The 16,607-nt window shown below is 40.1% G+C and overlaps 1 protein-coding gene across 1 annotated transcript in view; it reads right to left on the reverse strand.

Annotated features, from left to right (window-relative positions):
* TOPAZ1 (testis and ovary specific PAZ domain containing 1) overlaps window positions 1–14,855 on the reverse strand; it is a 36,242-nt gene extending 21,387 nt beyond the window's left edge. The window contains exons 1-5 of the mRNA XM_030943360.1: window positions 13,694–14,855; window positions 9,636–12,261; window positions 7,094–7,155; window positions 4,644–4,774; window positions 2,579–2,640 (exon numbers count right to left, since the gene is read on the reverse strand). Coding sequence (XP_030799220.1) covers window positions 2,579–2,640; window positions 4,644–4,774; window positions 7,094–7,155; window positions 9,636–12,261; window positions 13,694–14,855 — 4,043 coding nt within the window. The remainder of the gene's footprint in view (window positions 1–2,578; window positions 2,641–4,643; window positions 4,775–7,093; window positions 7,156–9,635; window positions 12,262–13,693) is intronic.
* Between the last annotated feature and the right edge of the window lie 1,752 nt (window positions 14,856–16,607).

Here is a 16,607-nt window from a genome sequence, read left to right on the forward strand (position 1 = left end):
TACTAAAATGTGGTGTTTTCAAAAATAAGCTAAAAATATTGTTAGCAAAATACTTGGTAATCTCTTTCATATTTGTAAACAAAGCCACAGGAAGAATATAATCCCCTTTCATGAGATCTTGCTCCCCTTCCCCCTTTCCATTAAGAATCCTGGTTTAGGACAATCCTGGTTTTAACCTGTTTGCTCCTCTGCAGAGAAAGTTGCCACCTCCTATAAGGGATTCCAGATATTTAATACTTCTCATAACCAAGATAATTCAAATAGTTCCTAAACTTTAGGATGTTTTCAATATAATTTGAAACAAAAATGCTAATGTACAGAGGAAGAAATTCCAGGTAAGAAATCCAAATTTTTCAAGATGAATCTTTATTCTCATCAATGCATTTGGGCTGGTTTCTAGAGGGAACAAAAAATCTGCAGTTTTAATTACTCAGAAATTTCAAATTACCACATAAAATCTTCTTATGCTTCCTCATGATGCCAACCCCAGTTCTGACACAATAGGGTTTTCACAGCAGTTTCCCTTCAGATTTCTTTAATCTAAACATGAAACTACACACGTTTGGCGAGGAATTGTAAACTATATACCCCTACAAGCTTTTTTTTTAGTAACAGCATCACTAAAAGAGGAGTTTGCTAAATAAGAACAGCAATTATGTTTTCTTCTAGATTAAACTTCGCAATGATAACATTTTTCAGTAAAACTAGAGAAAATAGTTCAACTCCAAAGGAAGGCCTCTTCTCTAACCACACAGAGTACTGCATTGCACAAACATATTTTGTTCAGCACAATCTACTTATTCTGTAATATACAGAACTATTTATGCTACTAAGGCAAATTTAAATGGGTACTTTATAGCAGAAGGAGGAGCTTGGAGCTCTCTAGTGGATTAAGAAAAAGATGCAGTATTCTGACAGACTTCTGGCAGACTCAAGTCTGTTGCAGAAATGTGAGTGTGGCTGGAAAAAAAGCAGTACTCTCTTCTATGTCAGCTAAGGTTTCTTGGTTAATTTGAAATTTACTGTGTCCTAGTTTCAGCCAGGACAGGGTTAATTTTTGCAGTAGCTAATTGGTGATTACTGCTCCTAAACCACAACACACTGTTATTTCTCTTCTAATTACTTAAGAATTTTATCTTAAGTATACTTTTCCTACAAAAACGAATTCTCTGTCATTTCTGGACTGCTGATGAATGAAAATGTCTCAGTCTGACAGTAATTCAGGCTCGGACAATCACCCACAGTATGAAGTTCAACAACGGAAAGTGATGGATTCTGCATCTGGAATGGGGCAACCCGGGAAGTACAGACAGACTGGGGAATGAGAGGCTGGAGAGCAGCACTGTGGAAAGGGACCTGGGTGTCCTGGTTGATGGCAAGTTGAATGCGAGTCAGATGTATCCTGGCAGCCAGGAGGGCCCTGTGTCCTGGGGGACATCAGGGACAGCATCTTCAGCTGGCCAAGGGATGGGACTGTCTTGCTCTGCTCTACACTGGTGTGGCCTCACCTTGAATATTTTATGCAGTTTTTATGCCACAATGTAAGAAAGGCATTAAACAATTAGAGAATGTCCAGAGGAGGGCAATGAAAATGGTGAAGTGCCTTAAGGAGAAGCCTGGTGAGGAACACCTGAGGTCACTTGGTCTGTTCAGCCTGGAGAAGACAACACTGAGGAGAGACCTCACTGCAGTCTGCAACTTCCTTGTGAGGGGAAGAGGAGGGGCAGGCACTGATCTCTTCTTTCTGGGGACAGGACCCCAGGGAATGGCCTGAAGATGTGTCAGAGAAGGCTTAGGTTGATTATTAAAAAAAGGTTCTTCACCCAGAGGGTGGTCAGGCCCTGAACAGACTCTCCAGAGAAGTGGTCACAGCACCAGCCTGACAGAGTTCAATAAGCATTTGGACAATGCTCCTGAGCACATGGTGTGACTCTTGGGAATAGCGCTGTGGTGGGCCAGGAGTAGGACTTGATGATCCTTATGGATCCCTTCTGACTCAGCTTACTCAGTGATTCTGTAAATCAGACTAAGAAATTTGTACAATAAACACTACAAACACAGCTTGAAGCTAGAAGAACAGTAAAGCATGTCCTTAACTGCATGTGACATGTTTTTAAGCACCTTTTTCTACTTCTGTACAAATATTTGTCAGCCTGAATTTGAATGAGATCTTTCAATTCTTTCATAAGCAGAAAAGAAAAAGGAAAGCCTCATGACTTATTTATTACTATTTTTTGGTTTTGTTAAGTTCTGGTAAGTGCTATTGTACCAAGAAATGCATCTTATGCTACACTCACATTGAGATGCAGAAGTGAGACACTGTCATGAAGTCAATATATTTTGTCACCAGTCAAAAGCCAAAATAAGCCCTATTGTCCTGTCAGGCTATGACTACACTTGTTCTGTACTTTGTGGAGTGAAATTATATTATTTCATGTATTTATTTTCCTCATCACATAGTTACAGTAACATGGAAAATTGAATTAAATACTGGTGGTGTTCAGGTAACAACATCACGTTTTATTTGTATAGTAACTGGGGAATACTACTGGTTACATGAAGGACACACTATATGTACCTTTTCCCACCTTCACTCTCATTTTCTTCTTCAACATCAGGTACTCCATCTGCAAGCCTTAACTGTGAAGATATTCAAAAGTTATTTTCAGGTACAACAAAGCACTATTAAGGCTGCTATGCTTTACAGACTTAAAACTGTTAGAGATCATTGCAAGGTGTGATAAGACAGCCTTAACTGTAGAAACTGTTATTTGGTGTGTAGGATTATTCTTACAACATCTTTGTTAATGAACATACTGCCTTCATACACTGTGTTCTTTAAAATAGTGATTGTTAATTGGAAAAAAAGACAATGTGACTGTCTTCTCTTTGCTCCCATGATAATCTCAGCAATTTTTATGCCCACTGCCCAAATTTAACTGTGCCTGACAGATGTACGAAACACCAAAAAAGTTATTCCAACAAATTTAATGAAATTTAGAACTGCACCGCGGAGGAATTTAAGCCTTTTTCTGAGGTCTACGCAATCGTGGACAGTTAAAAAGTCCTCAACGATATGGAGAAAAAAGACAGCACAAAACATATTTGGAGGAGAGAATCTGAAAAGACTAATACAGAATGAAGTCAGAGAATCCTGGCTTTGTTTCATCCATTATTCATGAAGTAACTCAGGACTTCATATTCTATTACAAATTGATTATAGCCAAAGAACTAGAGATAACTATGTTCTCACTGGATTTCTAAACTTTATTTTACCACTTCCCGAATAGTTTTAGCATCTTCTCCACGCGTAGTTTTTGCCCTTCTCACAGGATTATTAATTGGAAAAACCATCAAAAAGCATAATCGGAGAATTTCCCCGGATGGTAGAGTACCTGCAATAAGGGCTCTGCCATCACATTCCCCCTGCAGGTGCACACTGCTATTTTCTACCCACATACAGAAGAGGTTTAGGTAGGGCTTAGTATGCATCTTGTGGTTTGAGTTTGGGTTGGGTGAGATTATTTGTACATATTTTCTACTGTCCAACACAGCACAGAAAAGCAAGCACTAGGACACTGATTTTATAAAGCCACTAATTTCACATGGTGAAATTTACTGATTTTATAAAGCCACAAAGCTATGAAACAACCCAAATGGGACTGACCTGGTAATACTGCAACAAGTACCCCACCTTCAGCAAACCTTATAATTTGACAGACCCTTTTTGTCTCTCCAAAAGATCAGCAAACAAAATGGCACTGTTAACTTTGTGAATTGCATGTTAGCTGCCCCAATTCCATTTGCTGAAGGAAGTGTTTCTCTTCTTTTAAACAATTTTTTGCTTAATGGGAAATTGATTCTCTGCTGTTTGATTAACTTCCCAATTACTTACCAATTTTAACCCCGTGAATTTTACAGTTTAACTTATCCAGTTAAAACCACTAGCCACTCCTGGAGTAGTAGAAAACAGTAAGCAACAACATATGAGTGGCAGAGAGATGTAAATTCCAATTAATTATCAAAGAAGCAAATAGTATAAAACTTCAGTAAATCTTAAAAGACCTAGACTTATTATCTAGAGAAGGGAAGACAGAGAAAGGTCAGATAAAGCCAGTAAGCATGAATATTACTCCCTCTGAACAGCCAGAAATCTGTATGTTAAAGGCCCTTCTGCCCAAGTAATGAAGCCCAGAATGATTTTTTTGATGCATGATGTCTGTGCAGCTCCCCAGCTTTCCAACACTGCCCCATCCTTCTGATACTGAGACGCCTTTAACAGCAACATTTAAAATTAGGTATGTTATGTAAAAATGTCATACATGCAAAGCAGTACTCATAGGAGTACACTGGAACAGTAATTTTCATACCACTGGGAATACAATGTTACTGCAACAACTGATGTAACAATATCCTGCTTCAGTTCCAATTTGAAGCTTAATTGACAATTAAAAAAAAGTCAAGTTCTGTTAAGTGAAGATTACATTGCCAATACACAGTCATCTATGAAATGCTAATATTCTTTTTATTTCAGGAAATTTAAGATTTTGTTGATAAAACAGCATTAGTAATTAAAATTATCCAATTATGTGGATTGTAATTTCTTAAAGTATTTAAGGAGAGAAAGCAAAATTTCTCAGTACCTTTTCATCCACGTCCAAACTTGTCAAAAGTTCATCTAGTTTGCTCTGTTGCCTATCTTTAAGAAAGTCCTCACTAACATCTCCTGAAGGACTGCTTCCTCTGGAGGAGTTGTGGGTCTTCACATCTTCAGCTGAAAATGTATAAACGCATTGCTTTATGTGTTTCCCATGCTACAAGACAAGAAAGCTTTTATTTCCTAAATATTACAAAGGCTTAGAACTAATGACATTTAAGAACTCCTAGGACCTCCTAAATGTGAAATTTATGGAAAAATATTTCATGCTTAAGGCAGGAACCATTTCAAATAAATATTAGGCTGAATCTGCAATTAAAATTCTATCCAAGCACTATGTTCTTTAATGGTCCCTGTTGAACAGTACAACACATTTACTTAATATTGAATTCAATACTTTAGAAATAAATTCAGTTAAGCTTTTTTATTAAAACACAGCCAAAGAGATGTGTGGCAATTTGCTAAGCAAAAAGACAGCTTTTGTTACAAAAGGGCATAAGTTAATCACACTGACATGATGCAACCCTGAACTAAATATAGAAAGCTCTGAGAAACTCCAAATTCCTGTAATATAGTAAACTCAGTAAGAATTCAGTGTCAGGAAATTTCAGCATCTTTTGCAGACGCCACAGCAAATGAACAACACACCTGGCTTCAACTTTCTGAAAGGGCTGTTTATGTACAACAGAAGAGTTCTGCATAGAAAAGAAATTCACTACTGGATCACATAAATGACTTCCAACTGCACTGTGTTGTCCAGACACAGGAAGAAAGAATCAGATTAGTATTGGAAAGGGTTTTCTCTTATAGTCCCTGGTCTCTATGATCACCAAGTACAAGACACATCTGGCTGAAGACAACATACACAAGATTTCCACTTGAAAGGTGAAGAGGATTGATGTCATCCAGAATATTTTAACTGTAGTACTTTTTCCCCTTCTTAAATGTTGAAGCCACTAAGGCAAGGAGCCATGACTTCACTAACTTAACACAGGACAGCAAAGCAGTAACACCTATTTCTAAATAAATACATAAATAATCAGTAATTAGCAAAACCAGGAACCCTTCTTTTGTTCTGTGCAGGTCTTTTTTAAAAGTCATGTATTGAACGGTAAGTTACTGCGTGCATATTCATCTAAGATTATGATGGGATCCTGCTTCTCAGATCTGGGAAGGACTTTAGGTACTACAAAAACAACCAAAGACTTTCAGCCTCAAACTTTGCTAGAACATGAAGTAAAACAACAAAGAACATGCAGAAGTTACTGAATAGTACAAAATTTGTTGCCAGGTTTGGTTTCAATCACCTCAGCATTGCAGATTCCACGGCACAGACCCGAGTCTCTTTGCATAACTGTGTACTTCCTCTTGACTCCTCCTCAGGGAACTTGTTTCTTGGTATCTGAGCTCTTAAAACCTCATTACCTTTTATTTTGCCTTCTAATACCTGAAGCCTGAAATCTTCTCTTCCCCCTAATAGTCTCTAGTCACTCCTTTCCAGGAGGCACTATCTGCTGAAATCAATCTTTGTACATGAGCATAACACATGAATGAAGAAAACCAGCCCAAGAGGTACTGTCACAGACATCTTTCAAGCCTAAAGCAAAATCAACATGTAATGTCAGAATGTCAGATTAACAGCAAGCTGACAAACTGATACCAGAAGGGAAACACCATGAACCTCCAAAACCAGTCTCAGCACTCTGTATGTTCACCACTGTCAGTAAAGGGCTTCTATCTAAAGTCAAAATCCTGTTCTTCCAACCTATCCAGTAGAAACTTCTACATTAGGTATACCTTGGTATACCAGTAGGTCTGGTATGCAAGCTGTAGAAAACAAAACAAATCACACTCATGTGCTGCCTAGCTGGACTGTTCTGCTTTAAATAGGAAGAAAACCCCCACTAAATCAGAAGTAACCTTATTTCATTAGAAAAAGGCATCCTTTAAAAACAAAACACTGTCTCAGTAGAATGGGCATAGCATCCACAAAAAACCCCAAAAGGACAACCTGGAAATAAACCTGACTATAAAATTCTGTGTGCTGATGAACACAATTGAACAATCACCTCTAACTCTGACCTAAACTCCAAAGCACTATTACAGGACTCAGAGTCTTACTGTGATGTCACCAACGAACAGAATTCTTTGCCTAAAACTGTCAGAGAAATGTCAAAAAACCCCAGAACCAAAACCAATCAAAAAACCCCACTCCAACCCACTAGTCCTACCAACAGACAAGTAATACAGAGAAGTACATGCTCCCTCTATGACTCAGGCTTGTGTCATTTTGAAAGATGTTGACTCAATATGCATTAGGAAACAAACTGCTGTAACAATAAAAAGATAATACAAAACCACACAAGTAGACAAGTTCTTTTTTTTTTGTTTTTTTCTTCTTTTGATTATATACCAAAAATTTCCAGAGGCCCTTACCTTTTAACACCAAATTACAGGAATTTTCAGTATCACTTGACTTTCCAGATTCTTGCATGCATCTGTTTTGAACAAAAAGTGTACTTAAGATTTCCATCTTGCACAGAAGCAAAAATAATCTATCAGTTACATAAAATCAATAGTTCTCAGTAATACTTTTAGCCATGGACAGAACACTTACAACAACACGTTGTTTTAAGCCTCTTTTTAACTTTCTCTTTTGGCTTTCTTATGTTCATCCCTTCAGATGTACACCTAAACATGCTAAGTAAAACCAAGACATTTCAAAAGCCAAAATTTTCAGTAAAAGCTCATGATCTCATTTAATCTTTGCCTAAAATACTGGGAAGGGAAATTTTCTCTGTATAGGAAATCAAGAAAATACTGTACTAATGAGCCAATTCATCAGTTTCTAAAAAATGTGATTTACAGTAATTTTATATTCAAGCTCATTTGCTTAACAATGAATCTCAGAGAGTAACAAAAACAACTGTTCATAGGAAGATACTTCACCTATTTCAAAGATAAGTTAGGAAAAAAAATAAATATTTCTCCTCAGAAAAGCTCAGGAGGGACAAATACGTATCTTAAATGTTACACCTAGAATATATAAAACATGATCATGATCATCACACATTTTAGAAGTTTGTACCTGGTGAATGACACCAAGTGTAACGACAGCAAGCTGTCCAGTCAAGGCAACAGAAAGTGGCAAACAAAACCATAACTGAAAAACCAGTTTTGCTGCCCTATTCAGGCTTCAGGCCAGAATGTTTTCCTGATGCCTGGAAGTGACCCGCACTCTTCTCTATTTAAAACACAAGCATCAGAGAAATAACCTGTTAAAGTCCCAGCCGTATTTGGTAAAACTCAAAAAAAAAAAACAAAAAAAAACCCTCCAAAAAAACCCCACCCAAAAAAAAAAAGTATGAACTGGTCATGATGTGGTATTATCTGGTAATATCATAAGTTACCCAATAAAACTGTGGTAAGGTCTATTGCCTTATTTCAATATTCTCATATTGAATCATAATATTAATATAATTCATATATATATAGTAATATAGTCTCATATTGAATTATAATATTAATATGTTCCTGACTGCTATCAACTATGTTTAATCACCACCTAATAATCTTTTTACCAAATTATGGAAGATAAAAAGCAAAACAAGAAATTTTGCCTGTTTCTTTAGCAAATCCAGGGGAAACTCTAAGAAAGAAGAACATTTTTATTTGCATTTTATTATGCATTTTTATTTCCCTTGGCTAATGGCAAACAAATTCAGCAGGTGTCAGAAAGAAATTAATACTCCTTCTAATAAATTTACTATGCTACAGTCTAGCTGCTCCTCAAGAACTTGGATGCTCCTACTACAGAATTGCCCTGTTCTCTAGAGGCTTGTTTTGGCAGAAATTTTATTCTGTTAACATCTAGAAGTTTTATATTCTCATGTTCAAAAAAGTGTTCAGCACCTCAAAGAAGATTCCCTTCCTCTTTTGCACATGGGTTTAATGAAAAGGAAAGGATAAGGAGAGCAGTGAGTAAAAAAAAAAAGAATGCAGCTATAAGGTGGTACAATCCTGAAAACAATTGAAGCGTTACTTAAAATACAGGTAGCATAAAGCCACCTAGAAAGACCACACAAAAAAAATTTAAAACACCCATCCCAATAAAAAAAATCTTTGGAGGAAAAACTTGCATTATTTCTATCTAAAACTCTTTTTTTTTCTTTGAAAAAAATGAAAAATTCAATCTTAAAACTTTTTCACTGAACACAAGTATCAAAACTTAAGAGAGTAAAGAGGCTAAACAATAGATGAGTTCATTCCATGAAGAACTACTATCTCATTTACAAAAGTTAGGTTCTACTTTAAATTTCTTTTCCTCCTCCTTTTATTATCATCTGAAAACCCAGTAAAACATTAACACCTAATGATTTACACCAGGAACTTGCTGAATGAAGATGCAGGATGATAAACCTATGCAACACTTTAGCCAAATCACATACCTGAAAAATATTCACATGTAGGAGAATAGGATAGGAGAAAAAGAGGGAAGAAGAATGGCAGAACAGAACACTACTCTAGAGGCAACCATTTACTCTTACAGACTCAAGAGAAGAATAAGCTACACCTAAAAAGTAAAAACATTTCTAGTATTATACCACTTTACAACTAAGAAAAATGCATTCAAAGGGCTGTCTGCTTTTTCAAATCAAGACTATTATTTTTAATTATCTTTGTTTCTATTTTCATATTTCACTTCATTTAAACAAGCCCTTTAGGACTACCTTGTCCTACAATTCAGTTTATCCCAGCTCTTATGAAGAAAAAATTAATTTATCTGCATTCAGAATACTGTCATAGCTCAATCAAAATTAGACACTCAAAATCAAATAAAGAAATAATTTAAACAAAAATTAGTGGAATTCTCTAAGGAAGCCTGAAAATTACAACCAAAGCATATGCATATGAGATAAAAGTACTTGTGAATATTGTACTTGGGAATATTGTGATAAAAAAAGAATGATATGCATACCTAAAACTACTTTCTACTGAATATGTCTTTTCTGATGTAACAGGAGACCCAGGCTTAATATACACCTCTGTGTCTTTAATGCAGTTTGCAGAGGATGCTTTCACTGGACAATTTTCACAGCATGCAGGTGCAAGCTCCTCTTCATTACTGGTTCCAAAAAGGTCAGGGTCATCCTGAATCACATCAATGACAAGAACATCTTGGTTGTAAGCTTCAAGGACATCTGGTAAATTTTGACTTTTGAGTTTTTGTGAAAAATTCCCTCTTGATTTTCTATCACCATTTATTTCTAATCCAACAAGGTGGTCGACTTCATTCCAAGAATGATCAGGAAAACTAGATTTCAGCACACACTCAGAACCATAGGAATCAGGCACAGATGGCTCTGGCTGTCCATCAAGAAGAGGATGTGGATACGTAGAGAAACTTTCAGGGAGCGCAGACATCTCATCAGAGAGGTTTACAGAACCACTGTGCTGGAAGTCCTTACTATCAATCTCATCTGCTTTTTTCTGTATGGAAGCTGGAGATGCAGCATCACTCATTACAGGAAGAGGACCCTGCTCAGATTTTACCAAGAAAGTCTCTTCACCTGTCTTCTGCCTTCCTGGACTAGTGCTTTCAAGAAGCTCTAGTGGACTACAAGTTTTGCTTTCAAATGAATGGACAGATTCCCGTTTCTTGGATTTAGATTTGTTTCTGCATAAAGGAATTTTGAATTTTGTCAGGTTTCCAGAGGTGAATGGTTTAATTAGGTTTAAATCAGAAAATGTCTGCTTCACTACTGATCCTTTAGGGCTGAAGTTTATACTGTTTGTGTTACTTGCAGAAGTACTATTCTGGACTGTCAGAGACAGGTTTCTGTTTGTCACATCTCCTTCATTTTCATCCTTTTGTTTTGTTATACCATTTTGGACTGTCGCAGGCAGGCTTCTGTTTGTCACATCTTTGTTTTTTTCTTTTTGTTTTGTTGTACCATTCTGGACTGTCACAGACAAGTCTCTATTTGTCACAACTCCTTCATCTTTATCTTCTTGTTTTATTGTACTATTCTGGACTGTCACAGACACACTTCTTTCTGTTACATCTCCTTCATCTTCATCTTTTTGTTTTACTATAAAATTCAAGGTTGCTTTAACTTCTTGCACATCATCATGGTTAAAAGCCACAGCACTTTTATCTGTGTTAACTGGTGATTCCCCATTTTCATCGCTCACTCTCAAAGTCTCACAAATATCCACAGAAGAGGATTCCATTGTTTCATGCGAAGCCTGACAGTCAATATTTGGATCAATCTTTTTAGGTCTAATTTCTTTTGTAATTTCTGCCAATGATGTATGCAAATCCAGCTGTCTCACATTCCCAGCCACTGCACTACGTTCCACAGCTTTAACACTGCTTTTATCAGAGGAATCCTCAAAAGCAGCCTTTAAAAGTCTTCTTCCTTCTGAGATGAACCTATGATTTTTAAGAAACCATTCAGAAGTCCTGGCACAAGATTCAACAGGCCAAACTTTTTTACCAGTCATGGGTATTGTTCTTTGGCAGGTAAACTGCTGCAATTTCTTAGGAACTTTGTTCAAATTTCTTCCTGTCTTGCTTTTGTGATGATCAGAAACATCATGGATCTGAGCTAATGCTCTAAGGCTATCTGAGGCAGCTGCATAATGGGCCACACTGCTTGAACTTTCTCCTTTTACTAATGCAGAGAGATCAGATGTCTTCTTAAAGCCAGTTTCAAACTCAAGTAATTTGGTACTATTCTTTCTCCAGGCTGATACAGTTTTTACTTCCTGAGTATTTTTTTCTGTATCAAAATCTGATGTATGGTCACATGAAGCTGAGAAAGTATGATTTAGTCCTGAAACTGAAAATGAGCTTGACTTGATTGCTGCTTCTGTTTGTAACTCATACTTCTTGCATTTACTAGCCATGTCTGCAGATTTCTCTATGATTTTCATCTTTTTTCTAGGCTTTCTACCAATATTCCACTTTTTTCCCCTTAAACACTTATTGCTTTCACTCAGGCAGCATGAAACACAACCTTCTTTGTTTTCATTCTTTTCTTTATTAGGTGAAAAACCACCTTTTATGAGTGATCTCTCATTCTGCATTCTACTAGTGCTGCAAATTCTATCACCCAGGTCTCCAGTACCATGGGCTACATGGAAGAATCCATTTAATTTATAACTGTTGGTAGTTCCACTAGCTGAAGGCTTCACTAATGTATTGATGTAACTACAGTCCTGTAACACCACAAATGGATTCTTTTCAGCTGCACAGAGCAAGCCACTACAATGGTTTAGGGCATTACTGTCACGTTCAGCACCACATTTTGCAGACACATTCATCACTTCTTCAGCTGCAGTCACACTTAAACTTTGCAAGTGCTTGATTTTACCAGATCTGTGTTGCCTTTTTCTACACTGCACACCAGGCTCTTCTTTTACAGCATGGCATAGGAAGCTCTTACTTTCAGTGTCACCTGAAGTAGGAACTGTAGAAGATCTAGAATAGTAAGATTCCTTTTCCTTAGAATCTTCTACCGTGCTTTGCTTTGTCTTAACCTTCTTTACAGCCTGTGAAGGACCAGAGTCTTGCTCAATTGCTTTCAACTGTTCCTCTGCTGATTAAAAAACCAAAGAAGTGTCATTCAAAGAAAACTCTAACAGAAAAAGACTACCCTATTTTATAAAGAGAACCAAAACTCCCAAGAGTTTTGCTAAAGAGAGGCTCCCAAGAGAGGCTGCTAAAGAACATGACACTATATAAGGCTAAAATATTTCTGTGAAGTTTTATGACTTTTTTTTTTTAATGAACACTACTGGGACACTTAGAGTAAAAAAGATGTATTACCTTCAGGAACAAATGCAAAGAGGAGCAGAACTGTACAGTGTCATAAGGACACTGGAATTTGTGTATTTGTTGTGTATTCCACACAAGTGGAAAACAAATAAGAGCAAATCTGGCAAGAAAATGCAGATGCTGTTTGCATGCTCAGCCTTAAAATCTTTTGTTTGCACAGCATATTCTCTGTAGTAGGAACACTTATTCATAAGAGTATTTTTCAGAGACACAGTCCAACCAAATGCATTTGATTGATCAAGAAGATCCAGAAAAATTGAAGGACTTGCATTTTTAGAGACTACTACTTTTTATTTAAAAGCAAATACAGATTATGTAAAAATCTGTGTATCTGAAAATTTAGACTAGAGAATGGACTCAAGAGCATACTAGTACAATGCCCGTTTTTTTAGACCTTTGTTTTCAGGTAAAACACAATGTTAATATCTGTCTTTCAGAATATGTTTTTAGATAAAATACTAATAATCTACAGGAAGTATATGTCATTTGAATGTATCCACTTCAAAAGTAATGTTTTTAGACAATCATCCTGAAAAAAAAGAGACCTTAAAAACTTCTCTCAGAATTGTTCCAGTTTGACTCAACATTCTCTTAAAACATCAAAACACAATCATTGCTTCTACATCTTTTGGGATTTTTCATAAAATAGCAACTAAAAAGTCCTGAGAGCAAACCCCAGCATCCTATAAAGGCAGACACTGTAACAAGACAGCATCATACATAATCAAAAATAAACAGATAATAGATGAATGAGGACTTAGACTGTCTTTTATTCTGGCATTGCTGAAACTACTGCCCTCTTTCTTGCTTGCGGCTGACCACCTCTCTGAAGAAATGGGGAATGCTTTTGAGAGAAACAAATCCCCAGCACTGCCTACCAACGGCCTGCCTATTTCTGTCCCTATCCCTTCCTCTCTCCCTTCCTCCCCCCCTTTCTCTACCCCCTTGAAAGGCTAACTGGTCTCCTCTCCTTGGTGTTAAACAGGGTTCTTTTCTCCTTCAGGAAAAGCCTTTCCTCTTTTCTGAAAATCTGTCTTCTTCTAAGACTGGTGGTATTCACAGTACTGTGAAGCACACCCTAGCTTTTCTCAAACTAAGTCAGCAGCCAGTTTTTAAAGGGGTCTTACATCAGGACCAATTTGGGAGCCCAAATTCTGTAGCTGTACTTCTACAATGGAGCTACCAGCGCTTACCACTTTCCCCTGGCCTGTCTGGGTGTTTCTGAGGGCTTGAGCTCTGATGCTCTTCTTTCATGCAATGCTTCTGAGTCTTTCTTCTGGTTGCTGGTTGTTCTTTTCCACTCAGGTCCTGCAGCTGCTGTGACAGCAAGGCATTTCTGTTCCTCATACTCAGAGTTCCTTTCCTGGACTCTGGACACTGTGTATGCTGTTTTAGCAAGGCAGAACTACCCCTCTCCTTGGGACCATGTACTTTTGGCTTCCTCACCGATCTCCTGCCTTTCTTGCCCAAGCATCTCCCTTCTTTTTCCTGTGTCCCTAGTGTTCTTGATCCAACTAATGGACACTCATTCAACTTCTCTAGTAAAAAAACCTCTTCCTGAGGTTTTGGTTCAGGGACAACTTCCTGAGCACCCAAATTCTGCCTAAAATCTGGGATTTGCATATTCTGCGTCATTGTAGAGTCAGTACATTGCACTTCAGTACTCCACGTGACCTTTTTGGGTTGAAGAACTTCTGGTTCTGGAAACCAGGATATTCCATGTCTCTCTGTGCTCTCAATTTCCCTCTTCAAGTTTGGGACTTGTAATTTTACTTCCATACAGGAATGTTTGCCTTCTGCTCCTAAGCTCCCTGAACCCTTGTGGAAACCTGAGAAGTTCAGGTCTTCTGAGCAATGCTCATTCCTTTCAACCCCTGCTGAGAACTTTTTCTGTAAAGTAGTTCCTGAGAAAAACAGCTGTTGACTTTGACCTGTCCCTCCTACAGTCTCTTCCCAGCACATTGCTGCAGCCGTGGCTGCTGCTTGCCAATCTTCACACTCAGCTGTGTCTGAAATTAGTGAAGCTACACCCTTGCTTCTTCGGGGAGACTTCCTGCGCTGGATTCCCTTGGCTTTTCTACCTGGGAATTTCTGTCTGTTCTCACCTTGCTCCTTCTGCATGGCCACAGGAAGAGCAAAACACTTAAAGGAAGTGTGAGAGAGCGTGGCAGGTTGTGGAAAGGAAGGTAAGGGCTGCTCAGGCTTTCTCTTTGGTGCCAGGCGACGACTCTGCTTGACTACCAGCCTTCCCTCTGGCTCACACCCTGCCCGCGGAGAGCCGGGGCTGCCGACCTCGGGGTCAACCAGCTTCACCTCGCCGGGTCTCACCACCTTCCCTGACCTCAACTGCGGCATCTCGGTGGCGCAGAGACGGCAACAGAGCCCACAAAACCCGCTCGCCAGCGCGGCGTCCGCTGCAGCCTCGGCATCCACGATAGCTGCAGGCCCGACCTGGGAGCGGGGGACAGCCCCACCCAGGCTGCCGCCTCCGGGGACACTCGGGGGAGCCCAGGCCGCCCAGAGGAAAACCACGGCCACCGACAAGTCCTTCCTGACACCCTCACTGCCCCCGTCCCCAAACACACACCCGGAACAACCTTTCACAGACCAGGGCGCTGAAGGAAGCGGCCCCGCACCTCTCCAGACTCAAGAAGGCCGCTGCCTGCAGCCTCCCGCGCCGCTCTCCCACCCTCTCTCTCCCCTCCACTATCTGTCCTCGTATACCGATCCGTTCCCCTCGTCCAAGCGCCGCCTGCCCGCCCAAAGAGCCGAGCTGGCGCCGCGCCGGCGGGCGATGGTGATGCGGCGGCGTGAGGGCGGCTCCGCGGCGCGGCGAGGCGGGCGGCGGCGGGAACACCCGCCTGGCCGCGCTCGCTCTGTCGCCGGATCTGCGGGGCCGCCTGTACGGGTCAACCCCCGCAATGGGGGTGGCGGGCGCGGCTCCTCCGGGCGGCCGTGCCCCCGTATCGGCAGCCCCCGGCCAGGCGGGAGCGCCGTAGTTTGCGCTGCGCAGCCGTCGTCCTGCCCCCATGGTGCCCGAAGCGCCGTGAGGGGCTGCGGGCCCGGCCGCGGGCTCAGGGCCGCCCAAGGGACTGGGCTTCGGTGTGGAACTGCCAGAGCCTGGGAGCAAACGCCCAAGTCGCCCCGAGGTCGGAGTCGCGTGGGTAAACACCCAGGCTCGCCCATTTCGTCGGGTGTTCCATCCCCCTCAGTGGTTCCTTCTTCAAGCACAGCGCTTCAGAAGCTCGCCAAAACTGAGGGGCCATGCAGGTTCTGTCGAAGAATCACAGAATGGGTCAGGTTGGGAGGGACCACAGTGGGGTCACCTGGTCCGACCTCCCTGCTCAAGCAGGGCCATCCCAGAGCACATGGCACAGGATTGTGTCCAGGCTCTTCTTCAACATCTCCAGTGAGGGAGACTCCACAACCTCTCAGGGCAACCTGTTCCAGTGCTTGGTTATCTGTACAGTAAAGATGTTCTTCCTCACATTCCAGCGGAGCTTCCTGTGCATCACTCTCTGGCTGCTGCTTCTTGTCCTATTGCTGGGCACCACCAAGAAGAGGCTGGCTCCATTGGCACCCTCCTTTAGATAATGGCAGACATTGATGAGGTCTCTTTTCATCTCTTCTCAAGGCTGAACAGGCCCAGCTCTTTCAGCTTTTCCTTGCATGTTCCAGTTCTGTTATCAACTTTAAAGCTCTCCACTGGACCTGCTCTAAGAGCTCCACTTGTCTCTTATTCTGAGGACATCAACTTTGTATTTCAAATAACACAGCTTCTTAGGACATGAGTAAGGGGGAGAAAATCACTTAAAAATATTATGTTGTCAGAAAACAATAGAAGTTGGTGTTTGGGCTTTGAATGGGGTGGTAGTTTCAACACAGGTGGAGAATGCCAAAGCTTCAGAACCATCCACTGCATGATAATGTGCACATGTAGAAGTTAGCTTGAAAAAAATGTTGTGCAAAGACTGAATCTAAGTGGCAGGTGTTTTGAAAATCCCAAATTATTAAACTTAATAAGGTGGTACTCTAATGTCAATAATGCTATCAGCAAAATTGCACATGGCTGGTAAATGACCGCATCCTACAAGCAGTCTCCTTGAG

This window comes from Camarhynchus parvulus, chromosome 2 (assembly GCF_901933205.1).
Source record: "Camarhynchus parvulus chromosome 2, STF_HiC, whole genome shotgun sequence".
Lineage (NCBI taxonomy): Eukaryota > Metazoa > Chordata > Aves > Passeriformes > Thraupidae > Camarhynchus > Camarhynchus parvulus.